General features: G+C 40.1%; 1 protein-coding gene across 1 annotated transcript; it reads left to right on the top strand.

The window, feature by feature from the left end:
- The first annotated feature begins 10,525 nt into the window (after nt 1-10,525).
- Nucleotides 10,526-12,523, top strand: LOC134374748 (ubiquilin-3-like). Its single transcript, XM_063092686.1, has one exon. It carries the CDS (start codon nt 10,556-10,558, stop codon nt 12,521-12,523), a length of 1,968 nt encoding a protein of 655 aa, XP_062948756.1. The 5' UTR covers nt 10,526-10,555.
- The last annotated feature ends 4,791 nt before the right edge of the window (nt 12,524-17,314 follow it).

Here is a 17,314-nt window from a genome sequence, read left to right as displayed (position 1 = left end):
ACAGGCATGCAGTCACTAATCGAAAGCCACCTGTGATTCCCTTACCTGGATGAGTATTCCCTTATCAGGATGAGTAAACGCAAATGTCAGGCATCCTTTAATTTCCAAGGCATGGCAGGTTGGTCTCTGATCTGGGGAGTTAGAATGCCTCACATAGGGCACCATTTTTCATCTCTCCCAGGGTGATGGAGATGCAAAGGATTGCTCAAAGCCCATTTCTTCTGAGCAGTGAGAAGCCCCAAAGGGGTAAGTTTCCAGGAACCCTTAAGAGAGGAGCATTCCTCAGAAAATAACAACGAACTAGGATCTTCTATCAGTATTTATTCTCCAGGCCAGAAATTTACAGAAAAGGAACAGAGGTGGTTACAAAAGAACAGTAAGATAGTTGTCATGGCAACAATCATTAGGTTTGGCTGCACCAAGGACATCTGCCCTTAGAGACAGCAATTTTGCTGTGTTACAATTCTTCATCTACAACAGAGACTTTTTAGTCTGGGGACAGTTTCCTGTCTTTCACAAGCTTACCATTTCTATGTGTAATTCTGAAAAGTTAGGCCCTGTGAAATACATTTGCTTTATAAATGTTAGTATACTCCACAGGAAAGTTACCTGCTAATTTTTGTTTAATTTTCCCCATTTAAACCAAACAGAACATATAATTTAATTCATAGTCTGATAAAAGAACAGAACATTTGCAACCTGCCTCACCAGAAAGAGCCATTGGGAGCTAGGGTTGTAAACCTGAACTTGCAGAAAGAGATACTGAGTCTAAACTGTATTCTCTTCCCACAAACAACAAAGAGGAGGGGGTATTTTAAATGACGAAATGATGAGCTCAGGTTTAAACATGGTGGTCGGAGGTGAGAGTGGCAGCAGAAATGCGTAAAGATACTAACACAGCAGGTAATATTAGAATAGCATTTTGCAATCTGCAAAGTACATTCATCTACATTTTCCTTTTAATCCAAGTACTAACACTCTGAGGTCAGAAAGCAAACAATGAAATTATCAGAAATATCAAATATAAAAACTAAGATGTGGAATTACCAGCAAGGGGGCAATGTACACATAGAAATAAAGGCACTCTTTTGGGTAGGAGGGTAGAAGAATAATAGCAGACAACTGCACCAGAGACAGAGGCTGGGAGGAGGAAGAGGACCATGGTACAGGCAACGGTTTCTTCCTTTGTTGCTTTTCTCCTGGCCATTAGTCTTTCATGACAGCCATTCATGCTGGTCAGTGAATAATCATGGCTCTGAGTTCTCACGAGAATGAAAACTATGTACTTTTAAATTATCTCAGTTCAGACTCTATTTGTTTATTATTTCTTCAGTAATCTTTTTAAAATGTCAGTTTTGGCCACATCCATGTTCTCAGCAAGACAGATATTACCAGAAGAAAATAAGAGAATACCAGAAAATCTCCTGGTGTCTGTGAGCTGTTTTAGCAAGCTGGCACAGAAAGTAGAATCCATATACCATGAGAAGTGGCTTTAGGTAAGATAACCAAAGTTCTCATAGAAGTAGAGAGTGGAATGGTGGTTACCAGAGGCTGGGGTGGAGGGTGGATGTGGACAGGAGAGATGCTAGTCAAAGGGTACAAAGTTTCAGTTAGACAGGAGAAGTAAATTCTCATGATCTATTACATGGCATGGGGACTTTAGTTAATAATAATGTATTGTATGCTTAAAAATTGCTAAAAGAGTAGACTTTAAATGTTCTTACCACAAAGAAATGATAAGTATGTGAGGTGATGGATATCTTATTTAGACTGACTTAATTATTCCACAATATATCCATATTGTATTTATGCTTTTTGTCATATATCAATGACAGTTAGATGTAGTCTCTGTGTCCAGATGGATAATGTAGAGCTTCTTAAAAATGAGCACTGGAATATGCTTACAATATCTGCCTTAGAGAAGAGGAGGGAGTTGGGGATCTTATGTCTTATATCTGCCATTTTGAACATAGATTATGAAAATTAATTTACAGGTGATTTATGCCATTATTTTACTCTAATAACATTCACAAGGTACCAGTTACATGAAAGAAAATGCATACAAACTAAGAGTAAAGATATAGAGCATGTCTACATGCTGCCTATAATCAAGAAGCTTACAGCTTTTCAAGGGGAGTAAAGAACATGCACAATGTACACAGACAGTTTCACTCTTATGTAATGCAGTGATTGGGGTAGCAGAAGCACAAAACAAGCACACTCAGCCACGTGCTGGAATCAAGGAATGCTTCCTAGAAGAGCCCGTTTCTGTGAGATGTCTTGAAGAACACAAAGAACTTCAACCTAAAGAATAAGGTGGTCGGCTGGATGGTCAGCTATGTTGGTTAGAGCCTCATGTTATAACACCAAGATCAAGGATACAGTTACCCCTACTGGACAGCAGCAAAATATAAACAAACAAACAAACAAAAAAACAAGTAAATAAGTAAGTAAGTAAATAAATAAATAAATAAGAAAATAAATAAGGAAATAAAAATAAGGGAAATGAGATGTCATGCTCTCTTCCCCTTGGTGACAGAGACACAAAGTATTACTCAAAGCCCATTTCTTCTGAGCAGTGAGAAGTCCCGAAGGAGTTGGTTTTCCAGGAAACCTCAAGAGAGAGGCACTCCTCCTTGGAAAGATAACCCTGAACTGGGGTTCTTTCTCAGTATTTATTCTCCAGGCCAGAAAGTTACAGAAAAGGAGCATAGGTGGAGTTATGGCTAAGTATAGTTTAACAATAGAGGCTGGTAACATCAGTGAAATAACAAAGTGACATTCCATAATGCAATTTGCAGAAGGTTAAGTCGATCCACCAACATCAGCTTGTTCTTCGCAAATACTGCCTTTTCCTACAGAATTTCCTCAGTGTGTTTACATAACAATCAAGTAATTTTAGGTTAACCTGCACTGTGGACGTCTGTCCTTGAGCCAGCAACTTTGCTGTATTACAATTCTTTATCTACATCAGAGACTTTAGGCTGGGGAAAGTTTCCTGTCTTTTGCAAGCTTAACATTTCTATATACAATTTTAAAATATTAGGTTATACCTGAAACTACAGGGCTTTGGAAGCTTGGCCCTGTGAAATACATTTGCTTTATTAATGTCAGTGCTCTCCACAATGAGACCTGAGCTTAGGTGGGAAATCATGTCTTTCAAAGATCAACACCTCTAAGCTGATGGGAAAAATCACCCATGTTTGATGATGGCATTCTTCAGATGTGTTGAGCAGTGAGAAATAGGGAGTTCATAAGCCAAAGTTTTCCGTGAATGCAGGAAACACCAAAATATGAGTAGAAGAGGTATGTAAACTGTCTCATATCTTGACACTGTTGCTGGCATTTAAAGGTTAATAATCTCTCCCTCCTCCCTCTTGCAAACTAATTGAGAGATAGTTATAGGAATCAGAGAGATGGATATAGAAATATGAGCTTTATTTCTGGTAGTGTTGAATTCAAGAATGTGATATGACTATGTAGTCAGATTGGTTCTCTACCTCTTTATTTCCAGGTCTAAACTTGAGAGAACACAGCCAAAGGTGAGTCAGGATTCCTCAGAACAATTGCACAAACTCATCCATCTGCAGGAGGAAACCACTGAATGACAAATGTGGACCTTTGTATACATGAACATGTGTGGAGAAAGGCCTCTAGATCAGTTCTTCTCAAGCTATCAATGAGGAAGACCTCATTTTTTAAAATTTCTCTAGAAATTATGGATTAATACTTTTGTAAAATACAATAAAATAAATTTACAAAAATAAAATAAAACATGAACATAGAAAATACAAGCCTCATTTCTACAATTTTATTCAAAAGACATAAGATGCATTCCATAAGTATAGCCAGAATAAACATAACATAGGAAACAAATGAAAGAGTTACAGAAATTGCACACATCATTCCTTGAAAGTATGCATACAGGTGATTAATGCAGAGAACTTAGATGAGATTCATTAGATTTTGTCATTATGCAATCATATTTAACAAAACAGTTATGAGTGAAATAGTGAAATCTCTGTATTAAAGGCCTAGTCCCACCTTTTGAAGGAATAAAATGTACATCAATATTTAAAGTTTTAATGTGTCAAATGAACTTGCAGTTTGCTTGTTAATTTATCTAACCTAGGTTGGACTGAAGACAGTGCTACTCTAAGGCAATATTATGGTTAAAAATACTTTTTGTGTTTTGTATGGTTATATTTTGCTCTTCTATTGTTTATTGCTGGAAACTTGTCTCACATGAGAAAAGACTTTTTCAAAAAAATTTTTATAAATTTCAGGACATTTATTTTTTATGTTTTATTCAAAATTAGCCATGCAATGCTATATTTTTATTTTTTGTCTTCAATGCTTCATCAGCAGCCAATTCCAACAATTTATTATATAAATTTATAGTTAAATTTAATTAATCTTTTAATGAAAGAAATAGATTCTAAATCCTCGAATATTCTATGTGTGGACTTTTCAGATGGAAAAAAATTAGGCAATCTACTAAATTGGTAAGATGGTTAGTGAGAACTTTTTGTAGATATATAATACTCATATGTATATAGTCTATAACACATTTTATTGAAAATTATTGTTATTTTGTGGAATATGTCATAATATTCTGTGTCAATTCCTGTCTTCCAAACTTCTAACTTCTATTTTTGCCTCCAGAAATTATCAACTATTGTAAAACAAGTTTCATGACAGTATTAAGAATAATAAGAATATCAATTATCCAAGTAAGAGAATCTGGCTGTTAGATACACATCCTTAACAAGCTTTGATATTTTGCAAAAACACTAAAAGTTCATGCCACAGTTTGAATATATCAACAGAATTTTTTCCCTCAATAACCAGTGTTTTCTATCAGGCAATAACTGCTTGTTTTTAGTCAATTTCCATTCCATGTTACCACATAATAAAGAGAAACATCTTGAATTTAACACATTAAGCTTAATATAATTCTCCATTCTTATCATAGCATTAAACGCATTATTTAGTTGCCTTTTTTTTTTTTTTTCATAGAAAGCCTCTTGATTTACATTCTGGCTTGAGCTCTTTAATTTGCTAACGACTGCAGAATATTTACCTGTACCTATCAGTGTTCTATCAAAACACAGTTTTATACCAAAATTAAAAGCTAAACTACATTTGGTGACATTGTATCATTCATAGTTTTCTATGTGATTCAGAATTAGGTTTGTCAGCAACAAAGATGAAAAAATCATAATTCTTTCATATCACTATCATGTTCAGATAACACATGTAGTAAAATAACTATCATGTAGTCAATACAGATGCATTCTTCAAGTTGCAATGAAAAATACTTTGTGAGCTTTATTTGTTCTGTGAGTTGGAGTTCTATATAATTAACTAGTTCCTAGGTGTACAAAGTTATGTTGTCATTGGAAAATGGGCAGCCTGCTTAGGGCAGAGGCTACCAGAAGAAGTAGTGCAGGCTGGATTCCTCACTAAGGACTCCCAGGACTAAATTATTACATTTGCACAGTGGGCTTGCTGTTTATGGTCTCTGGGCCACATAAAAATAATGACTTTCATGCACTCTAGGTAATATCATGTATACACACACACGTACAAACCCACTCCACAATGAAAAGATCCAACATGGGAGGGGGTTACTGAACTATGTTAGAATATCAAAACACATGACCACAATTGTATAAGAATTTTTTTTTTTTTTTTTTTTTTTGCTGATGGTGTCTTAGTAAGTTGTGAATTTATTCTGTGAGTATAAATACAAACAAAATTTCATTCAAACTAGAGACTAAAAGTAAACATAAACTGTGGGTTACATATTGTAAAAGATTTGCCATTACCACATTCTATTATATCACTGTAATGGAGGGTATGCATTTTTTTGAGGGATGAAAGGTATTATGAAACTGATAATATCTATTATTAGGGTACAATAGTTTTTCATAACGGCTCCAGCAGATATCTCAGGTAAGCAGAGTTTGTCTTCAGCTGTATCTCTCCAAGTTGCACAACCTTGTGTAATGTTGTGCTAATTCTGAGCTCAAAGCGCCCTGACAAGTGCTTTATGCATGTTACACTAATATTTACAGCCACTTTTTTGGGAACCAATTTTTTATGCTAATCTGCATTGTATAGAGGAAAAAAAAAAAAAAAAACTAAACTCAGAAGGATCATGAAAAGTGCTCAGGGTCCCCAGCAATTGATCCTTATTCAAAAACTCAGGCTCTTATCATTAGGCTGCTTTGCCTCTTTATAGGGCTAATGGGCAGAACCAATACCAAAGAATGACAGCTGGCAATTTCTAGATGCCAACGGGGTTTGTTCCTTGTGTAGAATGAAGCACATCTCTGAGTTTGCTGCTGCCCCATCCAGTATTTCTGCAGAGACCTCCCTGCTCAGTCTCTTCCTTTCCCCAGCTCCTGAATGTGCCAGGTACATAAACCTGGGGCCCAGTAAAGTCCACAGCGATAACTTCAGAACTCTGTTAATTCCTCCATGAAAAGTTCACAAATGACACTAGCAGGTCTTCAATCCCATTAGGAGCTCATGGTCAATGCCCCTAAGGTACTCACATAAGCGACTCATAAATCCTTCTCACCCATTCCTCCACTCTCCCAGGCTTGCTACAGGAGCATCTTTTGAGTCTTCTAGGCCCCAGGTGCACTGTCAGCTGAATGGCCAGGGTGGAATGGCAGGGACTGAAGCAAGATCAGATGGGTAGAGATGGGATTCATATACCTTGTGTTTAATCCCACCTCCACAGCACAGAGGTGAAATGTCCCTTTCCCATCAGCAATAGGAATTTCTCAGCCAAGGTCAGTCACACCATCCAACATAATTTGGGTGCTCCTGCAAAGGTCTCCTCACCTGACATCTACCAGGATTTATTCCACATTGAGGAAACACTGAAGGTCAAAAGCACTAAGACCTGAAGAGATTCTCTAAGAAGCTTCTTTGAACTAATGACAATGAGTTGGTTCCGATTTTTTGCTTTTCTTTCTTTCTTTTGTTCTGTTTTTTTTTTTTTTTTTTTTTTTTCAGGTAACGACCCTGAGATGCAATGCAGAGCAACTAGTGAAGAGCTAGTGCAGCCACTGAGTTTGAGAACTGGGGTTGAGGTGTCACTGCTCCCTTCCTCTGTCTCACCATTCCAGGCCAGAATGATGTGGAAAGTTGGAGCTTGGGGACAATGACAGCACAGTTCCCATTTTATTTAGAAACAGTCTTGTAATCAGTCCTATTCCTTCAGCTCTATTGGCAAAGGGAGATCTTTCTTTGATATAATCTGATCTAATATTAATCATTCATCCTGCCTTTTAGCCATTATTTTCCACAAACCAAGACTATTCTGCCTTCAAACATTCTTAGTTCAATCCCCAACTCATTTTTTAATTGAATGTATACTGAAGAACTGAAGAAAATAATCAGTTGTGGTGATTATTTTCAAGATCCTCTTTTCTGGCTTTTCAGAACTATACAATACAAAATTATTAGGCATAGTTGCCCTAGAGCACCAGAACCTATTCTTCCTATCTACCTGTAATTTTGAACCTATTGACCACACTCTTTCTTTCCTCCCTCCCTTTTCCCTTCCCAGCTTCTGATAAAAATTATTCTATTTTCTTCTTCTATAAGAAACACTTTTTTTTTTCTTTCTTGCTGCTACTTGACCCTAGTTCTTTAGCTTCAAGGCTACTCCATGTTTCATTAATATGAGCATTCAGGCATAACACTCACTGGTAAACTCATCATGGTTATATCCAATTTTTTCACTAATCTGTGTAGGCAAAATAAATAAATAAATAAATAAATAAATAAAAGCACACAACTGTGCTCACTAGTTTCATTTAAATTTCTTACCAAAAAATCTTAATTGGCCGCTTTGTAATCAATCGTAACTGCATTTTCCCTGTCCTATGGTTCTCACCAGGATCTGCATCAGAGTCACCTGGAGGGCGTGTTAAAACAGAATTCTGAGCTACACTCCAATGGTTTCTGATTCAGTAGATCTAGAATGGGGTCCACATTTTTCATTTTTGACAAGTTTCCAGGTGATGCTGATGATGTATCTAGGGACCACAATTGGAGATCTACTGTCCCAGTCAATTCACTACCTTATTCTTTGAGATGATCTCTTCACATGTTTTTGCTCCTCTCAAATCTTCAACATCCCCTTTTCAATTCTGAATCTCAGCTGATGTTTTGCTTATTTTAACAAAGTCATCAGAAGAGACTTCCACTTGTGCCCACTGCCAACTCAACCAGGTAACTCACACTCTGACCGGCATTCTGTTGTAATGAGTAAACTGTCCGTGTTCCTACATCAAGCTCTCCACTTGAGCACGTGCTCCCAATCTCTCTAACCTGTCTATTCAATGACTTATTTTACAAATTGTTTTAATTTTCTCCTGCATCATTTTTTCCTCCTCATTAGATTGTTCCCATCAGAATAAAAATTAGGTTTGATTCACATCATAAGAAAAACAAAACAAAACTAAAAGGACTTTAACGCCACATTCCCACATAGCCATCATCCCCTTTCCTCATTTACAGTGCTTTGCTGGATTCATTTCCTTTCCAACCCATTTGCTCTTAAACACACTCCAGTCAGGCTTCCCTCACAGCCCCCACACCCCTTACAAACCTGGTATCATCATGCTCTCCACTTCTGTCTTTTGTCAAATCCTGTGGTCAATCTCAGTCCTTACGCTACTGACCTGCCAGCATCACTGACACAGCTGCTTGCTCTCTCCTTTTTGAATCTCTTCTTCATTAGGCTTTTCTCTCTGTTCTGCCTTATTGCTTCTCAGTTTGCTGAATTTTTCCAGTCTTCCAGTCTTCTAAAGTTGTAGAGCCACAAGGCTCAGATATTTCACTTCTATTCTTTTTTCTATATTCACTAACTGGATAATCTTAACTAGTAGATTATTTTTATTCCTAAATGCTGGTGAAAGCTTGACACACTCTATTCAATTACTTTACTACATCTCCATCTGGATATAAAACAGACACCTCGAATATAACAACTTCCTATTTTTTTTTCAGCCCTAGAACCTGTGAATTTTCTGTTTAACAACTGTCTAATTCCCTGCTCTACCTATGTTATCTCAGTAAATATTGAATCAGTTCATTGAGTTTCTCTGGGGGATAGTAAAAATGTAAAGAAAGGTGGAAAACTTCATGTAATCCTTGATCCCTCCCTTATGCCCCAAATCCTATCCACTACTGTAGAGTGTGCATAAAGCAAATGTATTTCACAGGGCCTGGTTTTCCAAAGCCTTGCAGTTTCAAATATTGACCTTACAAAATACAGGGAATTTTCCCCAGGCTATTTAGTCTGTGCTGTAAGATAAGAATTGTAACAGGGCGAAATTGCTGGCTCAAAGACAGACAAGTTACTGATTGATATGTAAAGATCCTGGGAAATTGTGGTAAGAAAATAATGCTTGCTAAAATCAAGCCTTTGTTGCAAATTGCATTACAGAAGGTCACCTTGCTTGACTTACTGAATGTTACCAGCTTCTATTGCTAAACTTGTTAAACTCTACTTAGTAAAACCCCACCTATGTATCTTCCTATAACTTCTTGGGTTAGAGAATAAGTGCAGGAAGAAAACCCCAATTCATGGTTAATTTCCCAAATGGAATAAATGCCTCTTGCTTGAGGGTTCTGAGAGATTAACCACTTTTCCAGGCTTCTCATTGCACAAAAGAGATGGGCTTTGAGTAATCTTTGGCAGCTCTGTCACCCAGGGGAAAAGAGGTGACAAATCCATGGGAGGCAAAGCAACAACTACCAAATCAATACTTTTAGAATTGGTGGTTAATGTTGAATCAGACGAAAACAGGGATGCCCAGAACGACACCTTCAATGGAGAAATAGCTGAATATGGGGCTTAATGGGGATGCAAAGGACTAAGGAGTTCTTGCAATTGTCCATTCCAGTCTGGCCTCCACATACCACACATGCTTGTGTTGGAAGCAGGGCACTTGTGTTGAGAGGAAGTAGTCAGCCCAGGACACTCACTATGAAGAAGACAATTGAGTTAAAGGAAATAGAAGAGGTAAATGGTAGGGGATCCAGAGAACCTTAGAAAATTCCCAGGAATCCATTTTATGAGGCTGTGATGTCATACTGATGTCACACAGGTGACTTGATGGACTGAGTTCCAGCACAGAAGGCTTCAGGGTGGCTGTGCAGCAAGATGAAGGTGGTTTGGAGCCCTGCATAAAAAGAAAGTTGGGTCCACAGCAGACTGGTATGTACTCCCCAGACTGGACCTTTCTTCTGACATTTTCACCCTCACTCATCCTCTGCAGACGTCTTTCTCAGGCTCCACATTTCCCTACACTGAACCCAGCCTCTCTCAATTCCACAGTCCGTCAAAAGCATCTGTCCCAGGGACATCAATTCCCCCTTCATGTGGACCCTACTAATGCCCCAAGACCCAAGACCCTCTTCCTGCTCATTTTCCTACTTTCATCCCTGTTTGAAATGATGACCTTGATCTTCTGTCCCCTCCCCCAGCTGTGTCCCCACAGACTTGGGCCTCCTATTGCACACCATGGCCAAAAGTGGAGATGCCCTGTCTCAGGGCAGCCCAGTGCCAGTCCAGTATCGCCACCTTATTAAGGTGACAGTGAAGACAGCCAAGGACAAGGAGGATTTCTCAGTTACAGACACATGCACCATCCAGCAGCTGAAGGAAGAGATATCCCAGCGCTTTAGGGCCCACCCTGATCAGCTGGTTCTAATCTTTTCCGGCAAGATCCTCAAGGACCCTGACTCACTGGCCCAGTGCGGAGTGCGAGACGGCCTCACCGTCCATCTGGTCATCAAGATGCAGCGCCGTGCTGTGGACAGTGAGTGCTCAGCTGCTTCAGTCCCTACCCCAGGCCCAAGCCCCAGGTCACTCCCTCCTCCAAGCTCCATTTGCTCAGCAGATGGGCCTCCCACCTTCAGCTTAGGTGTCCTCACAGGCCTCAACAGACTGGGCCTGTCCTCTGGTGGCTCCCCCGAGCAGCTAAGCTCGCTTATGTGGCAGCACGTATCTGTGCCTGAGATTTTGACTCAGCCCATTGATGAACCCTTTGTCCAGGGTCTGCTGTCCAACACGGGCCTGGTGCACCAGCTAGTTCTTGAAAACCCCCATATGCAGCAGCTGATCCAGCACAACCCCGAGATTGGCCATATTCTCAACAACCCTGAAATCATGAGGCAGACGCTGGAGTTTCTACAGAAGCCTGCTGTAATGCAAGAGATGATGCGTAGCCAGGACCGGGCACTCAGTAATCTGGAAAGCATCCCTGGTGGCTACAGTGTGCTTCGTACCATGTACACAGATATTATGGACCCAATGTTGAATGCAGTACAGGAGCAGTTTGGTGGCAATCCCTTTGCAACTACCACTCCTGCTAATGCCACCACCAGCAGCAGCCAACCTTCAAGGATAGAGAATCGTGACCCTCTTCCCAACCCCTGGACTTCCATGTATGGAGGCTCAAGTGGTAGGCAAGGAAAGAGGTCTGGGGACCAGGATGCATCCAAAATTAGAAATAGGGTTCCAAACTTTCCAAGTAATATAGGACTCTATGACTATCTCCAGCAATTACATGAGTCAAGTCAGTCCCTGGGGACCTATTTACAGGGGACTGCATCCACCTTCAGCCCAAGCCAGGAACCACCACCACCAGGAACAAGAGTTTCCCCAACTTCACTGTCATCCCAGGAACCTGGGTTAGGCCATCCTCTCCACCGGGAGTCATTGGCAATCAAGGGGAAGTCCTCCTGCCCAGCTTTCCTGAGATGCCCCACAGAGAACAGTACTGGGCAAGGTGGAGGCCAAAATGGTGTGGGAAAGCGCTCCAGTGGCCACTCCAACAGCATGCCTGATCTTGTCTCTGGGCTTGGAGATTCTGCCAACAGGGCTCCATTTGTTCCTTTACCTCCTTCCTCCATGGCAGCTCCTCCAAGAACCCCTGAGCCTTCCTGGTTGCCATCCCAAGCTTATCCAAGGTCTTTGAGGCCGGCTGGCATGAATCAGGTGCCACAGTTGCAGGATGAGATACACCGACAGCTGCCACTGCTGTTGCACCTTCAGGCAGCCATGGTGAACCCCCGTACTTTGCAAGCCTTGGTGCAGATTGAGCAAGGTCTGCAGATCCTGGCTATAGAAGCACCTCGCCTCCTACTCTGGTTCATGCCTTGTCAAAGAGAGCTGGGGAGAGTGGTAGGAGGTATCGAGTCTAGAGAAGGTGACCGTATGTGTGAGGTTCCCCCGACAAACCTAGCTCCCGAGGTTTCCTCAGCCCAAGGGCCTATGGAGCTGGACTTCCGTTCCACTCCCTTCTTTCAGATGTTGCAAGCTTTAGCTGGTTCCAATCCCCAGCAGCTGCAACCTGAGGCTCACTTCCAGGTGCAGCTGGAACAACTGCGCGCCATGGGCTTTCTGAATCCTGAAGCCAACCTTCAGGCCCTCATTGCCACCAAGGGTGATATGAAGGCTGTGGTGGAGAAGCTGAGGCAGTCATAGGAGCTCTAGTCTTTCAAACCCTATCTTTTCCTCTGTGCCTTTTCCCCATATCTAATAACCCTAGCTCTCCCATTCTTGAAGACAGCTGCACTATAATCCAAATTTACTTTGATGCCCTTTACTGCAGACACGATGTTGTTCCAGAGTCAATGAGGAAGACTAAGAGCCAGAGACAGGGTGGGGGTGCTGTGTGACCCAACCACCCCTGCCACTGTCCCACTGAGGGGCCCTAGTGTGAGCTCTGCTTCTGCCTATCTTGAGATGCAATTACATCCAATCTCTAGTGTCAGCTGTTGCCTGAGTCTGATTCTTATGGGATATTGCGTAAGGGGAGGGTGTGGAAAAAGAGGTGGTGATAATGGCTATTTCTGCATGGATGGGAGGCCTTAGGGTGGGAGGAGAACTAAAAATGTTTGAAGTTAGGGGACTCAGAGGCATGGAGCATAGTGGAGGGAACGTTGCTGCAACTTTCCTGATGTCCTTCCAAGAGTCCTCTAGATTTTGTGTCCTGTAGGAGCTGCTACCATGTAATCTGTTCTTTGTGGCTCCCTACCAGCAGCCAGACTGAAGAGTGGGAACAGTTTCTTATTTCCATCACTCCTGAAGACTATCCCACAGGTGGCTGCCACTTTCAGCATTTGATGCTGATTCCTGAGTGAATGGAGAAAGAGTAACAAGGATTCAAGCTGAATTCTAAGATTCCTGAACCTCACTGAGTTTATAAAGTCCTCTGTACCCAGATGCAAATGGTTGGTTTCTTGAAACTTCTTGCTCAAGCATTGAGAGATACCATGTGCTCTGCATTCTGCTAGCTATGAGGAATTAAATTTGAGTTAATGAGACATAATCCTCTCCTCATGAGTTTATGATCTGGTAGCAAGAACAGTTCAAACTTTGAGTATGTGAAGAATACTCATATATAATTACAAGCTATGGTAAGAAGTATAAAGAAAGAGATGAAGTGTTTAAAATAACATAAATAGGGACTTGATCTTGTCAGGGAGACAGGAAAGGCTTTTGTGAGTGTGTACTCCAAGCTAAATCCTGAAAAGTGGTAAGAAAGATGTAGGTTATGCTCTGAAGAGGGAGGAACACGTATTCCTGAGGGAATACAAAGATACTGAGGTAGGGGATACAAAACACACACAAGTTGCCCTCGGTATCTCATACTAAATGTTTGTTGGCATCAGGGGTGCTTTCATGTACTTCTAGGGTAAAAGTGTTACCATTCGTAAGTCAAGCAAGTGAACCATGCTTTCCAGTACATATTTGCACGTAAATGTGTGCATGGGCTCATATTGGTAAATGTATGGTGGAGAAATGCACAAACACACGATGCATATCCACATAAATACACCTTCACATGGGCACAGCCTATGTACACATATGCACGTATATGTACAAAACAGTCTGTTACATCAGAGTTTTATCAAAAAATGAGAGTGTAAACATAAATGTTGTTGCTGTATTCCTGCTAAGGAAGGAAAAGTTTCCTTGATGGAGGATACAACTATGGTTACGCGGCTATGGTTTGTGTTTAAATGTTGAAGACTCGGTGTGGGGGATCCTTTCTGGGACTAGGAGAAACAGAACCTCCACCTGGAGCCCAGGATTTTTGGACCAGCCTGTCTATCTTTGAGCTACCAGCATGTGGCTTAAAGATGAAATGAAACCAGTGTTTTTGGAACTTTACCCCAGTAATTTAGGTTTCAAGCTCTAGGTAAAGCACAATGCTTCAAGTCCCCCTCATTCTCCCACTCTGCTACCCATCAATGGGGGAGTTCTTGTCCAGATCAAAGGAACTGTTGTTTTGGGTGCTGCCAAGGAAAAGAAAGAAGAAAGTCATATATATACACACACACACACACACACACACACACACACACACACACACACACACACACACACACACATATATCACCACTCATGCCTAAGATGTGATGGCCAGATCCATACTGGCAGTATGCCCATTACCACAAAATGTTATTATATCCAATTTCCCCCACCCAATTATATCCCCAATTATTCCTGACCTCTCTCCCTTTCTCCACTCCACTTTGTGTCCCTAGGTATGTTCTCTCCATCTGCAAGTCCAACACAGTACTGTGGTCTTTCTTTCCTTCTTTCTCTCTTAGCTCCCACTTATGAGTGAGTACCTACGGTATTTATCCCACTGTGCTTTGCTTATTTCACTCAACATAAGTTTCTCCAAGCTCGTCCATGTTGTTGCAAATGTGAGAATTTCATTTTTATGGCAGAGTAGTATTCCATGGTGTGTATATACCACAGTTTCCTTATCCAATTATCCATTGATGGACATTTAGGTTGGTTCCAAATCTTGGCTATGGTGAACAGAGCTGTGATAAACATGGGAGTGCAGGTATCCTTTCGACCTGATGATTTCCATTCCTTTGGGTATATACCCAGAAGTGGGATTGCTGGATTGTGTGGAAGATCTATACAATCTGAGAAACCTCCATACTGTTTTCAATAGTGGTTGTACTAATTTACAGTCCCACCAACAGTGTAGGAGTGTTTCCTTTTCTCCACATCCTTGCCAGCACTTGTTCTTCTTTGTATTTTTGATTATAGCCAGTTTAACTGGGGCGAGATCATATCTCATTGTAGTTTTAATTCACATTTCCTTGACGACTAGTGATGTTGAGCATTTTTTACATTGTACCTGTTGGCCATTTTTATGTCTTCTTTTGAAAAATATCTATTCAGTTCTTTTTCCCATTTTTTAATTGGGTTATTTGTTTCTTTACTGTGTAATTGCTTGAGTTCCTCGTATATCATGGATATTAATCCTTTGTCAGATGCATAGTTAGCAAAATTTTTCTCCCACTCTGTAGTTTGTTCTTTCACCCTGTTGATTGTTTCCTTTGCTGTGAAGAAGCTTTTGAGTTTGATATAGTCCCATTTATTTTTTTTGTTACTTGTGCTTTCGGGCTCATGTTCATGAAGTCTGTGCCCAGACATAGTACCTGATGTGTTTCACTTATATTTTCCCTTAGTAATTTTATAGTTTCAGGTCTTATATTAAAGTCTTTAATCCATTTTGAGTTGATTTTAGTATATGGTGAGAGGAACATTTCTAGTTTCATTCTTCTGCATATGGATATCCAATTTTCCCAGCAGTACTTATTGAAGAGGCAGTCTTTCCCTCAATGTATGTTTTTGTTTCCTTTGTCAAATATTGGATGGCTCTAAGCCTTAGGAGTGATTTCTGGGTTCTATATTCTGCTCCACTGGTCCAAGTGTCTATTTTTATGCCAATACCATACTGTTTTCATTACTATTGCTTTGTAGTATAATTTAAAGTCAGGTAGTGTTATACCTCCGGCTTTATTATTTTTGCTTAGGATTGATTTTTGCTATTTGGGGTCTTTTTTCCATTTGAATGTTGAGATTGTTTTTTCCATTTCTGTGAAGAATGTCATTGGTATTTTTATGGGGATTGCATTGAATCTGTAGATTTCTTTGGGTAGTATAGACATTTTCACAATGTTAATTCTTCCAATCCAAGAGCATGGGATGTCTTCCCATCTTTTTGTGTCTTCTTTAACTTCTTTCAATAGTGGTTTGTACTTTGCATTGCAGAGATCTCTCACCTCCTTGGTTAAATTGATTCCTAGGTATTTTATTTTATTTATTTATTTATTTATTTTGGTTACTGTTGGACTTACTTTCTTGATTTCTCTTTCTCTTAGCTCATTACTGGCGAATATAAATGCAACTGGTTTTGTGGCATTTATTTTGTATCCTGCAACATTACTGAAATTATGAACCAGTTCTAGAAGTTTTTTGATAGAGTCTTTTGGTTTTTCTATATATAGTATCATGTCAACTGTAAATGTGGACAGTTTGATTCCATCTTTTCCAATATGGATGCCCTTTATTTCTTTCTCTTGCCTGACTGCTCTGGCTATTACCTCCAGTAATACGGTAAATAGAAGTGGTGAGACTGGCATCCTTGCCTTGTTCCTATTCTTAAGTGAAAAGTCTTCAGCTTTCTCCCTTCAGAATTATACTGGTGGTGGGTTTTACATAAACAGCTTTATTGTGTTGAGATACTTTTCTTCTACACCTAATTTGTTGAAAGTGTTTATCACGAAAGCAAGCTGAATTTTGTCAAATGCTTTTTCAGCATCTGTTTAGATAATCATATCTTTTTTATCCTTTAGTTTATTGATGCAATGTATCACATTTATTGACCTTCATATGTGAACCATTCTTGCATCCCTGGGATGTATCACAATTGATCGAGGTATATGCATTTTTTTAGGTGTTGCTGTATTCTGATTGCTAATATTTTGTTGAGGATTTTTGCATCTTTGTTCATCAAGGATATAGGTCTGTAATTTTCTTTTTTTGTTGTGTCTTTATCTGGTTTTGGTATCAGAGTTATGTTGGCCTCATAGAATGAGTTTGGGGGAATGGCTAAGAAGAAAGTCTTGCCTCTCCATTTCCTGTGACTTATAAGGCCAATGCTCTGAGGTTGAGGTTGACTCTGACTGGGGAAGATGTGCAGTACAACATATCATTTTCATCCTTGGAAGGTCAGGTAGGTCTGTGAAAATACCTCAGAGAAAGAAATGTTGCTGCTTTTGTCTGTCTTTCTTCTGCTACCAAGAAAGCCTGAAGGCTAATAGGAAGTTAAGCCCAGCTCACCAGAGCCACGGAGGGCTGGGTCTAAAAGTCCTGGCTAGGGAAGAGAGTATTTATTTAGCAGGTTGTCCTCTTGCCCTCCACAGAGGGTTGGGTACTTGAAATCCTTGCTCTAGCTTC

This window comes from Cynocephalus volans, chromosome 4 (assembly GCF_027409185.1).
Source record: "Cynocephalus volans isolate mCynVol1 chromosome 4, mCynVol1.pri, whole genome shotgun sequence".
Taxonomy (NCBI): Eukaryota; Metazoa; Chordata; class Mammalia; order Dermoptera; family Cynocephalidae; genus Cynocephalus; species Cynocephalus volans.
Note: the sequence above shows the minus strand (reverse complement) of the source record. Positions and strands in the feature narration are given on the sequence as shown.